This window comes from Cibotium barometz, chromosome 30, assembly GCF_041138505.1.
Source record: "Cibotium barometz isolate CiBa-2024 chromosome 30, ASM4113850v1, whole genome shotgun sequence".
Taxonomy (NCBI): domain Eukaryota; kingdom Viridiplantae; phylum Streptophyta; class Polypodiopsida; order Cyatheales; family Cibotiaceae; genus Cibotium; species Cibotium barometz.
In genome coordinates, this window is record NC_141075.1 from 28522756 (window position 1) to 28535291 (window position 12536).

General features: G+C 41.5%; 1 protein-coding gene across 11 annotated transcripts in view; it reads right to left on the reverse strand.

Moving 5' to 3' along the window:
* LOC147621353 (protein BONZAI 1-like) overlaps positions 1-9781 on the reverse strand; it is a 56744-nt gene extending 46963 nt beyond the window's left edge. For 8 of the 11 annotated variants that reach the window (XR_015269813.1, XM_086824087.1, XM_086824088.1 and 5 more), the window contains exons 1-5: positions 9382-9781; positions 8115-8520; positions 2056-2103; positions 1775-1923; positions 1626-1674 (exon numbers count right to left, since the gene is read on the reverse strand). Coding sequence is in view for 10 of the 11 variants with exons in the window: in XM_086824087.1 (XP_086680213.1) it covers positions 1626-1674; positions 1775-1923; positions 2056-2103; positions 8115-8252 (384 nt within the window). In the remaining variant the exon portion in view is untranslated. The remainder of the gene's footprint in view (positions 1-1625; positions 1675-1774; positions 1924-2055; positions 2104-8114; positions 8521-9381) is intronic. The other 3 variants (XM_086824089.1, XM_086824084.1, XM_086824090.1) reach the window with 3 other exon arrangements.
* Between the last annotated feature and the right edge of the window lie 2755 nt (positions 9782-12536).

The window sequence follows — 12536 nt, forward strand, 5'->3', positions numbered from 1 at the left end:
TCTTCCGCCTTCCGACAATAGGATCTCGCGAGACTCACCCAGCTATATCTAGAGCTGTCCCCGCAGCTCCTCTTCCTCTTCTCCTAGGTGCAGAAGACCCTCCAAGAAGTGGCCACCTTGCAGCTTTTGCATAAAACTCTGCAATTGCTGGGGGACAGGATGCTGGCAGCGATCTCAGAGCTGGGCAGCCACTGGCAGTGATCTCGAAGCAAGACCGAGGCAGGCAGAGCAGGCCAGGGAAGTGACAGCAGTGGAAGGCTCCACACTAGCACCACGACAGGCTAGGCAGCTCTGGTGCGCCCTGCAGTGGGACCACCCAAAACTGGCAGCAAACGGGTGGCAATAGTCAGCTCTGTGCAGGCAGAAAATGGCAGCTCTCGGCTCTGAAGTAGCGGGGAGATGAGCTCTCAGCAGCGGCGTTCAGATCTGAGGTGACAGCAGCTAACCTTGCTCTGATATCAAATGTTGGGTTGTAGGGCTCTAAACCAGCAGGTGCACCTCTATGTGGATGGCGATGAGCTGCTGAAGCTGAACTGCTGCTAACCTTGCTCTGAAATCAAATGTTGGGTTGTAGGGCTTTCAAGAGGTGGCTACATGTAGCTACCACACACACACAGGTAGGGCAGAACTTGACGAGCACAGAGAGAAGGAGAGTTGGCGGTGGAAAACCTCACGTAAGTGTGTGAGTCGTTTCATTAGCTAAAGTAAAAACCCCCAAATCAAAGGACCAAACGGGTCCAAGCATAATGTGCCATGTGTCCCTATAAAAGTGTAAGTGACTCTAAGGTTTAAAAAACCACTCAAACTAAATGCTATAAGGCCTAGTGTGCCTAGCACTATTACCTCCTAACTCCTACATACAATTCCACTACAAATCTGCATATCTCCTACATTCCAGACATTTCAGATAGAAAAAATCAACCACAAAAAGGACCCAACTTTGACCAGCGCTCATGCACAAAGGCCACCTAATCAAAACATTAAATAAAGAATAAGCCTAGTCAGATGCAGGTTGCTAACGAACACAGCCCAACTAGCAGCCTGAACTTCACATATCAGAAGCCTGTGTCCAGTGCTTCAGTGCTACAAGACATTCAGGTAGAGAAATAGCATAAGAAACTGATATCAGTAGAGGGTCATCCTGGAGGGGTAGGGTCTCTGGCTGTATCCATGTCCTATGGATGTATATAACCAAATGTCATCTCAGATAACTCTAGTTGTTTTTAAGAATGCTAAATATTCTAAGCACACAGGTAAAGAAGTGAGGTCAGACACAAAAAAGGCAAAAAACGATTGAAAGGCTCGTAAGTTTTTAAAGGAAATATGATTACAAAAGATACATTTGACAAAACGCTGAATTGGAAGGAATGTGTGATGGAGGCTTCTACAAGGAATGTGTGATGGAGGCTTCTACAAGGTACATTTCAGACCAAGAAAGTGTTCAAGAACAAGGATATTTCTATCGCAACATAAACAAAATTGCATAGATTTTCCATGCAGAAAGCCAACACGAGGTAGGCCAAAGAGAAATAAAGGGGTAGGGAGAAGGGGAGTTTGATAGAAAATCCAACCACTTAGCAAACTAGCTATCATTCCTTCTTGTTTAATTACAAGCCATACATTACCTTGGTTGAAACATTGTTGAAAGTTGTATCCACATCATACACTCTAAACCTGTGGCCATAAAGAACAAATTTCATGGCAAAGAGGAAAAGCAACATACACAAATCATTGTCATGTGATATAATATGAGAAGCCTTTAATTGTCACTTACAGCAAGACCTGAACCTCCTCAAAACTGTACAAAACAAGCAACTTTGTCACCCATTTAGGGCTCAAAGAGTTCAAGAAAACTTCAGTTCGCCCCAGCTCCTCTAAGCTTCCATCTTTTCTCTTGACGTAGAGAACCACCATGGGATCACTCTGGACATGAGTGAAATCACCTTCCAATGATTCTTCAGGCATGCAAAAAACGTGCATATGCACGTGCACATGCACTTGTGTGTGTGCTTCCACATGCACAAAAAAGCGCGCGTGCGTGCGTGATGTACATACCTTTGACATTGAATCTCTATCTCGCAACTTTGAAGCTGACAGTGATAGCTATGGACAAAAAGAAAGTAATCAGAAAGGTGTGTCCATAGTAAAGTCACTAAAATATTGGTTGTGCAAAAAATGGTTAGGTCTCCGATTCATAAATTGATGAGCTAAGAATCTTAAGTTACCATAAAATGCACAAAAAAATTTCAAATAGACTGAAAGAATGCATTATAACCCTTGGCAATATGGTATTTACAAACGTGGCAACTTCCATAATCCAAATCACATTTACACATGTTTTCGGCACATTGTAACCTTGTCAAACACCATATATGCAATTTGTGTTGCAGTCGTAGTCACAAGAAACATTTGAAGGTTTTTAAAGTTGCAAGGTTTTTTGAGGTTTTATTTCAAAGCATTACATCCCTCAAAAAAAGAAAATGTGCGGTTTCCATACTTAGTATTTTCAAAATTTATGAATATAGTTTATAAGCATGCATAAAGATTTAATATGTGTGTGCCTGCATGTTTTTTTATATGTATGTATGTGTGAATTCATCTATGTACGTACGAGTGTGTGTGTGTGTGTGTGTGTGTGTGTGTGTGTGTGTGTGTGTGTGTGTGTGTGGCCATGCGTTTTGATGCATTGTTTGATGTTATTGAACTACAAGATGCATTAAAAGACACGTGTGGCCATGCGTTTTGATGCATTGTTTGATGTTACTGAACTACAAGATGCATTAAAAGAAATGGGTCACTCGGAATCTCCTCGATGGGATGGCCTCACGTTGGAATTTTTCCAAACATTGTGGGAGAATCTAAAGTCGCCAATTCTCTATAAGATTAATGCTTCATGGATGAGCGGTGAAATGCCAACTTCGTGGAAAGAAGGGTTGCTTACATTGGCTCCTAAAAAGGAATTGTGTGAAATGCTGAATGAATGGTGTCATGTGCATCATAGATGCCATGGACATTCTCAGGGCTAGATCCAGAAGAGGCAGCCAGATAAAGAGTAGAACCGAGATGAAGGAGTACAGAGCACTTGTGGCAGAGTAGATTGGCATGGAGAACAAGCTGAAGATCAGAATTGTGTCGGCTGCTGCAGGACATTGGTGCTGGCTGCATAGAAAGGACTGTCGGCTGCTCATGGAGGTGGTCGGCTGAACCAGCATCAAGCGCATCAAGATCAAGGCATCAGGCGCATCAAGATCAAGGAGGACCACCCAGTCGGCTGAATTAATAAGCATTTAATGCATTAATACTGGCCGACCAGCAGTCGGCCAATCTACCCTTTGTCCAAGGGACCTATAAAAAGGCCCAAGTACTCATTGTTTTAGGATTCTCTCCCACTGGGGGATTGGATCATTAGAGGTCCCATAGGGGACAGATTTTAGGGTTAACCACCTTCTTATGAAGGCAGCCCATGGCTGCAAGATATGTACCCTTTTTGTACCATAGTATATACTGAATTTCCAGCACTTCTCACTCTCTCTCTACTCTCTCTCTACCTGCGTTTTTGCATCAGATGGTGCGTTTTTGCATCAAAAGGTTTCCAAGAGTGTTTAGGGCTGAAAGAAGACCCCCAGAGCTTCCACGCGTTACATTGGTATCAGAGCATCAGGCTCAGCAAAGCTAAACACTGAATCAGTCCCATATGATGGTGTACAGGTCCAAGGTACAGGAAAGTACACGAATTCGAAGCCCAAGGCGAGGAGCACAGAAGCGGGAAGAACTCCCAGGAAGTTTGTTGGTGGTGTTCCACAGTGCCAGATGGGGATGGCAGTTCCGTGAGCCAGATAGGTTCTCAAGTGACGGTCCCAAGGGAGGTTGATCCTCCAAGGGTGATGTGAGTGCCAGACTCAGTTCCAGGAAAGAAGACCAAGACGGTGTTCAGAGTCAGGGCAGGAATGGATGGTGGACTAGAGGAACCAGATGCATAGATCTTCATCAGAGACAGAGTGGTTTGGAGAACAGACCGGATTTTCAGAGAAAAAGGTTTTGCCAAGGATGGATGATGACAGAGGGACTTCGGGATAGGATTGGGATGATGACAGTCATCCAAGAGCAGGTTGGAATCCTGTCATCAAGTTTAGCAGAGGGGGATGCCATGTGCATCATAGATGCCATGGACATTCTCAGGGCTAGATCCAGAAGAGGCAGCCAGATAAAGAGTAGAACCGAGATGAAGGAGTACAGAGCACTTGTGGCAGAGTAGATTGGCATGGAGAACAAGCTGAAGATCAGAAGTGTGTCGGCTGCTGCAGGACATTGGTGCTGGCTGCATAGAAAGGACTGTCGGCTGAACCAGCATCAAGCGCATCAAGATCAAGGCATCAGGCGCATCAAGATCAAGGAGGACCACCCAGTCGGCTGAATTAATAAGCATTTAATGCATTAATACTGGCCGACCAGCAATCGGCCAATCTACCCTTTGTCCAAGGGACCTATAAAAAGGCCCAAGTACTCATTGTTTTAGGATTCTCTCCCACTAGGGGATTGGATCATTAGAGGTCCCATAGGGGACAGATTTTAGGGTTAACCACCTTATGAAGGCAGCCCATGGCTGCAAGATATGTACCCTTTTTGTACAATAGTATATACTGAATTTCCAGCACTTCTCACTCTCTCTCTACTCTCTCTCTACCTGCGTTTTTGCATCAGATGGTGCGTTTTTGCATCAGAAGGTTTCCAAGAGTGTTTAGGGCTGAAAGAAGACCCCAGAGCTTCCGCACGTTACAAATGGTGCCCAATTACTTTAATGCTTATGATATATAGGCTGGCCACCAAAATGATAGCCAACCGCTTGAAAGGTGTTCTGTATGATGGATTGCATCCTCGTCAATATGGTTTTGTGCCAAGAAGAAAATAATGATAATATTGCTATGGAATAGGCCAAATATACAAACCAAGATGTGCTGATTCTGCAGGTGGATGTGGCAAAAGGCGTTTGATAGTAGATACAAGGCAAGGGATTACATAGCTGATGTAATGGCTGCTCTGGGCTTTGGGATGAAAATGCGGCATGTAATCTATTGGTTGTATAGGGATAGCACTGCCCAATGTATTCTTGGTAAGGATCTTGGGAAGATCAGTAAGACAAGGTTGCTCTCTGAGTGCATTGCTATATGCAATTGCTCCACATCCTTTGCTTTTGTACATTGACAAATTGACGCAAACACGACAACTTCATGGCTTGCGGACTTCGGATGGAACTCACTTTATGGCACAAGCAAATGCAGATGACACTTTCTTCACGCCTAAAAATGATCCAACAACCGATCTCACATGCATCATGAGTGTTTTAGAGTTGTTTGGTAAGGCTACCGGAATTTATATGAATTTTGGAAAGTCGAAGTTGATTCCATTGCTTTGTATGGATTGGCATCGACTTCTATGGCCAAGACAAATAGTTCAACCTGATCAAATCGTTAGGCATCTTGGATACCCACTAGGATGGAATATGACGGTTCAGAAAGTGGCGCAATGGGCATTGCAGAGGCTTAAAGCGAAACTTGCTTATTGAAAGCTCTCAATGTGGCCCTTCCATGTGAGATTATGCATTGTACAAATAGTGATCATTCCCTATGTTCAATTCCATTTACCATTGCTTGTTTGGAAAAAGAAAGATTTGCATGCTTTCATGTGTGAAGCTTTGGAATTATTCTGGAAGACCAAGATGAATATAAAAGGCTTGAGACTGTTGCCACACAATTGTGTTTGTTCTCCAAAGATGCATGGTGGTTTGAATATTCTTGACATTCACTACCATGTTTTAGCTCAAAAAGCTACCATGATTCCTGTGTTTTTTCGGCAATAGCAACCTTGGGCAATTATCCTTGCATGAAAACTATGGCTTATGGAAATTGCGTCAATTCACATTGGGAAGTGGTGTTGGGCCGTTTTGAGGGTCGCATTGCGGATTGTCCATATGCTACAAGAATGGTGCAAGATTGGAAGACTGCTGCATTGAAAAACCTCAAATGGGTGGGATGTGATTTTCCAATTGATAACACTATGTGACTAGAAAGTTTGCACTGGTCCTCTTTGTTTGCGAGTCGTGCAATTCTCTCTCTCTCTCTCTCTCTCTCTCTCTCTCTCTCTCTCTCATAACCTCCATCCACTAACTTTCAACAAACCCTAATAACATCAACGACAGACAACTGACCAGTGGCCTAATAAGTGACCAAGACATTGGCAATCGAATCAATTCGTTTCCAATTTAGCAAATTTGAAGTGTCGGATCTTTCCCACCACCATAGTAGTTAGCAAGACTCAATGATGGGTCTCAAGGATTGCATTAGAACTCACAGCCAGTGCTCTATTTGCCAACAAGATCGGTCGATTAGCTTTGGCAATTGTGCAAATTGGACGCCGATAAGTTGGGGGCATTCATTTATGGATTAGACTCCCAAATCATTTGCTTCCATCCAAAGACTTTTCAAGCTCACTCAAAGTGTTGAAATCAAAGAAAAAGAGAGGTGCTAATATCAACCCAATCGCTAGTCTAAAGGATTTTCCAAAACATTTAGGCTAACTTTCATGTCCTTCTGAAGATTTGCCCTACAATGAACATGTCTTTCATACATATGGATCTAATTTTAGCTCAATCAAATAAAGAAGAGAACATATAAAATGGCCTATAGTTGATTATTTAACAATCTTATACGTTAAATGCATGCTGACAGGCTTATGAGTGTATCTAGCACATGCACAATACTTTAATCAAGTAATTTTATATGGATCATACATATGATTAGACATATCTTTCATACATATGAATCTAATTTTAGCTCAATCAAGTAAAGAAGGGAACACATAAAATGGTCTATTATCTATAGCTGATTATTTGAAAATCTTATAGGTTGAATGCATAATGGCGGGCTTTTGAGTGTCTCTACCACATGCACAATACTTCATACCTTATAGCTTGACTAATGTTTTGGCACATGCACCTACTGTACTAGGGTGCAACATCGACATAATGCTACATTTACTACACTCAAAGCATTTTCTAATAGGCATTGTGCATGTTGTGAGCCCTTGTCCACGGACATGTCGCCAGGCACCATCTAGGTTTAGGCCATAGGGTCATGTCTGTGTCAAGTCATTTGTGCAAGTCTCGCACAAGTTGCATATCACCCACTAGCAAGCTGTAATGATGTATAAGGACATCCGGACACTCATTAGACCCATGGTCAAGAGCCCAGACAACCGGTCAAAGTCAAGGTGAAACTCTAGGATTAAGAGTCGAATTCGTGTAAACTCATTTAGTGCAAAGGAAGTAGCAAAATCCTTATGAAAGTGGGAAATGGATGCTTTTGGTGATTGAGGACTAAGAACACACTGGCCACTTCTAGGCACCCAAAGGTGTGAAAGATTGGGCTGAAAGAACGCACCCAATTCAGGGCACACCTGTTCATGCACTTGAGGCTCTCCCAAACCTAGCCCTGGTCACCCAGCGTATGGCCTCTACATAAAGGGTCAAAGAGACTCAGTAGCAACCATCTCATGTGCACAATCAGCACCAAACCCTAACACCAGCCAAAGAGCAGCCAAGACAGCTAAGAGGCTTAACGCTAAGGCACAACGAGGTTTAACAAAAGGTGATCTGCTGCAACATTGAAAAACGCATAGATTAAGTCGCCTTCACGAAGTCTAACACAAGCATATCAGCACAGTGCGGCAGCAAAGAACAGCGTTCCTCAAGCAACATTGGTCAAGTCAAAAGTCGGAAAATTCTCCTTGAGATTAACGCACAAATCAGGTCCCTGTTTTAGAGCAGAGTTGTCCAAGTTCTTGTGGTTGGTTTTATTCTCTGTGACTATCTGATATGCTCAATAATGGTTGGGATTACTCTCTCTCTCTCTCTCTCTCTCTCTCTCTCTCTCTCTCTCTCTCCACACCTCTCTGTGTGTGTGTGTGTGTGGAGAGAGAGAGAGAGAGAGAGAGAGAGAGAGAGAGAGACACACACACACACACACAGAGGTGTGGAGAGAGAGAGAGAGAGAGAGAGAGAGAGAGAGAGAGAGAGAAGGGAAAGCCAGGAGAGGGACAACTGAGACAAAGGTACTTACCTCTATTTCAGAAGACAAACCACGGGTTCCAGTAAGTGCACGAATGGCCTCTAAAGCATCCCCTCCATTAAACTTTTGATCATTAACCCCTCCAACAGAACTCTTCCCTGCCGCTGTACTAGAAAAGCACGAACCCATCTTCTCTTTGGGACGAAGCTACAGCTTAAGTTCTTCAATGTAACCTTTGAAAGAGTACATAAGATCTTCCACCAACACCTTTACCTCTGAGAAAAAGAAGATGCCAATCTATAGCTCAAAACTTTGATGATCAACCAGATGACAATACAAACAATCATCGGCTGAAGCTCTCTTATCTTTCAAGAGCATTCAAGCTATTCCAGACAAAAGCCTAAAATATCAGCAAGCTTGGAGCTCAAATGTATAGAACCCATGGCAATAGTTTTTCCTGCAAAGAAAAGCCAATAGCTAAACAGAATGAGAGGAATGACATGTAGAGCTTGAAAAAGCTACACTGCAAAGATAACAAATCCATAGCTTGTATGGGGCCATAAGACTCCAAAACACAATTATACTCCTTCAAGGAATGCTTATATCAAAGAATAATTGAATTGATTGTCAGGATTGAAAAGCAATATCCCCATATAGGAAGTGTAGCTTTGCATTATTAACATGGGGAAACGATGATGCAAATCATAGGACCTATGGGTGCACAATGGCACAAGCATGTCGATCAGCCATATGATAATGCAAGGCAAATATCTCAATATTTGTGACGGGCTTTTGACACAAGGATCGTGTCACATCACCATGTCGATGACAATACAAAGCAAACATCTAGTTCTTTTAAATGGGAAATATTCCTGGATCATGTGACATCGCGAAGCATCAATGCTGGGGGCTTAATGACAGTACAAAGTAAACGTCTAGCCATTTGCAATGGCACTGATGACACATGGATAATATGACATTGATGCGTTGATGTTTGGGGATGTGAACTATGATAGTGCAAAGAACATGGATCATGTGACATTGATGTATTGATGTTGGGGACGTGAGCTATGACAATGCAAAGCAAACATCTAGCTATTTGCAGATCATGTCAAATCTACATGTAGACAGCTGGGCTACGAGCTATGACAATGCAAAGATCATATCGTTATGCTTTGAAAGGGCAGGGGGTGGGGCGGGAGGAGAGTAAACACATGGATCGTAATGACCAGCCACTTTGCAACTTGCGTAGGATTGCAAATCATCCAAGGCAAAAAAACAAAAAAACAAAAAAGCAAAGAAAAATTACAGCGAGTACCTGCGGCATCAAGAGAGATGAGCTCGGAACTGCGAGGATGCTGTATATGGTGATAAAGATAGGTTAAAATACCCGATGTGATGCATGTGAAGAAACCTTGCTGAAAGCAGCAGCTGTACTATGTAGACTCCATAGCCATTCTGCTAGTAATATAGCTTTGACAGAAGGAAAGCGAGAGAAGACTCCAGCCTGCAGGACAGGTGATGCGTCCAGTCAGCCACGGTGACTCTGCCGATGCCGTATAAGAAGTAAATTGCCCTAGACTACACCGCACGAGTGAAAACGTCTACGTGCCCTGATAAAACGGACCTAACCCTTTCAATGGCTTGACCTGACCTACGTTGGCCTAACACCTTGCCTACGAGTACATTTCCTCGTAGACAGTGTGCTTTTTTTTTGTTCACACCTTCACATTTGGATATGTCTGTTTTCACGTGTCTAGCCATCACACATATGAGCCTGCTTGATTTTTAGACAGTTCTCACTAGGTTGGTTGCCTCAAGGCTCCTCATACATGGACTTGGATGGCCATTTTTGGGTTGTGTTTCCTTGCCTCCACACAACCAACAACCTGACCACCATGGATCGATCGGCAAGTCGAAGTAGCAACCTTTAAGTGGACATGGCACTTTGCTTCACAAGCTCTGAATGGTTGCACCCTAAGAGCATGTGATTCCTACTTAGCTCCACAAGTGCATAGAATAATAGAGCCCAATTGAAATGTAAGAGCCGATTGATTGGGCCAAGCCACCAAGATTTTGGGTAATTCTATGCAATCGACACTTAGCATGCCATATGAGTGTTTGAAAAAGTTAGCCATGCCATCGCATGCCAACTTAGATTTTTACATACATGACTACCTGCATGTGATAACAAAATTTGATGTTTATATTTTACAATATGGATTTGATTATGCGAATTGACTGGCCCACGAAGATTTTGGCTAATTTTATGCAGTCAACACTTAGCATGCCATATGAGTGTTTGAAAAAAATAGCCGTGCCATCGCATGCCAACTTAGATTTTTACATACATGACTACGTGCTTATGAAGGCAAAAGTTGATGTTCATATTTTACTATACTGGTTTGATTATGCCATGATAAAATCCTTACTTGGTCAAGCCAACATCATATATATGATCCACATGACAACACCAAATTGGAAGGAATGGGTCTTAAGACATGGGATCTCTTAGTTAAACCAATATACTAGCACTTGAGAGAGAGAGAGAGAGAGAGAGAGAGAGAGAGAGAGAGAGAAAGAATGAGTTTTCAAAAAGGTGAAGGATGTGTCCTTGTCCCTCTACTTTTTTTTAAGAATAGTTGTATATATAAATAAAAACTTGGGTTACATTGAAAGATGACATCATCTTAAGAGACAACACACACGCACACATTTGTGGCATGTGCTAAACCCAAGTGGAGTCTTTTTATATCATGCTGCCACCAACTTTTCTCAAAAGTTATATGCCAATTTTCCACATGGCACTAGAATGGTTGAAGGTGAAGGGTGTGTCCTTGTCCCTCTACTTTTTTTTAGAATAGTTGTATATATAAATAAAAACTTGGGTTACATAGAAAGATGACATCATCTCAAGAGACCACACACTTGTGGCATGTGCTCAACCCAAATGGAGTCTTTTTATATCATGCTTCCACCAACCTTTCTCAAAAGTTATATGCCAATTTTCCACATAACACTAGTGTTATTCTTTAATATCATCTAGCATGATTCGAAGTGAAAATAATGTACCTTAATCTTATTGAAAAGTTATTTCTCATGAATGATTGTGCCCACCTAAGTTATTGCATTGGTTCAATAAAGGGAGGGGGACACATAAGAAGTTTACATGCATATTGGATTAACTTAATATTGGCTCTCTATCTATTGGAGGGTTAATTGATAATACTTTACACAAGTAAGGATTTTAATGGTGCCCATGAGGTGGTTACAAAACCTTTTAGAAGTATTGTTGATGGTAAGGAACAAAAATAGTAGGAGCTAATATGTATGTCTAAAGGTCTTACATTGAAGTTTTTACTCAAGGCAACTTCCAAGTGCTTGGGGATGGTTTGGATCAAGCCTATGGTACTAAAGAGTAAGTGATCACTATCTCTTCTGTAGTTGAAAATGAAGTGCACTTATTATCTTAGAACCTCCCATCAAGGTTGTATAAGGTTTAAAATCCTAATTGCATTTTGCGAAGCACCTCTATGAGGTGACACTATTTCTAAAAGAAACATATGAATCATCAGTAGCACTCGTAATATACTTGTTACTAAATCAAGGTGGGCTATCCCGTTACACTTTTTACAAAATGGCATATGAAAAAGGGACCTTGTTATATGAACTATGGACAAAGTTAGGATCCTCTTAAAGAAGCATTAAATGAACTTCCTTATTGATTCACTCATTTGGTATATGGACAAAGGGCTCTTTTTGCCACAAGTTCAAAGTTTTTAATGTGCCTCTTGCAAGGGTAGACATAGTGATAGTCTCTAGTCCTTGGACAACACTAAAAAGAAAGCTTTCCCAGTCCCTTAAATAATATGGGTTTTTTATTTCATTTAAAAATTCTAAAGAATGAATTTTTAGTCTTTGGGAAAATGAAAAGGTAGTTTTTATTGTTCAAAAGGTAGTTCCATATTAGTACAAACAACCAAATCTTGTAATTTAGGATTATAATAATTTTTAAATTATCATTAAATTTGATTTTGCGTCATGTAATGTTTAATGAAATATTGAGCACCCACGTGTTAGTTTAAGAAAGAAACATGGACCTTTAGTAAGAAATTATCATACTTGTGTTTAATAATATGACATTCATCAACATAAGGAGCACCCACTTAGTGAGTTAAAAAAAGGTGGACACTTGATTATAAAATTGCCATATTTTTTTCTTTAAAATCTTAAATATTTTGACCAAAAGGAAATACACATCAAAATTTAAGCATAAATACAGAGCCTCTTTTAGTAGGTCAACAAAGAGTTCGCCACAAAACCCCCTTCATGTGTCATCAACCTTCTACTTGCACAAAAAATCACCCACACACAGTCCCCTCTCATGCGCTTAAGCCACACCACCCTCCTTCAAGCACTCCTTTAAGCATTTTGTCTAGAGTATCTCTCAAAATGATTATTACATATAGCAAG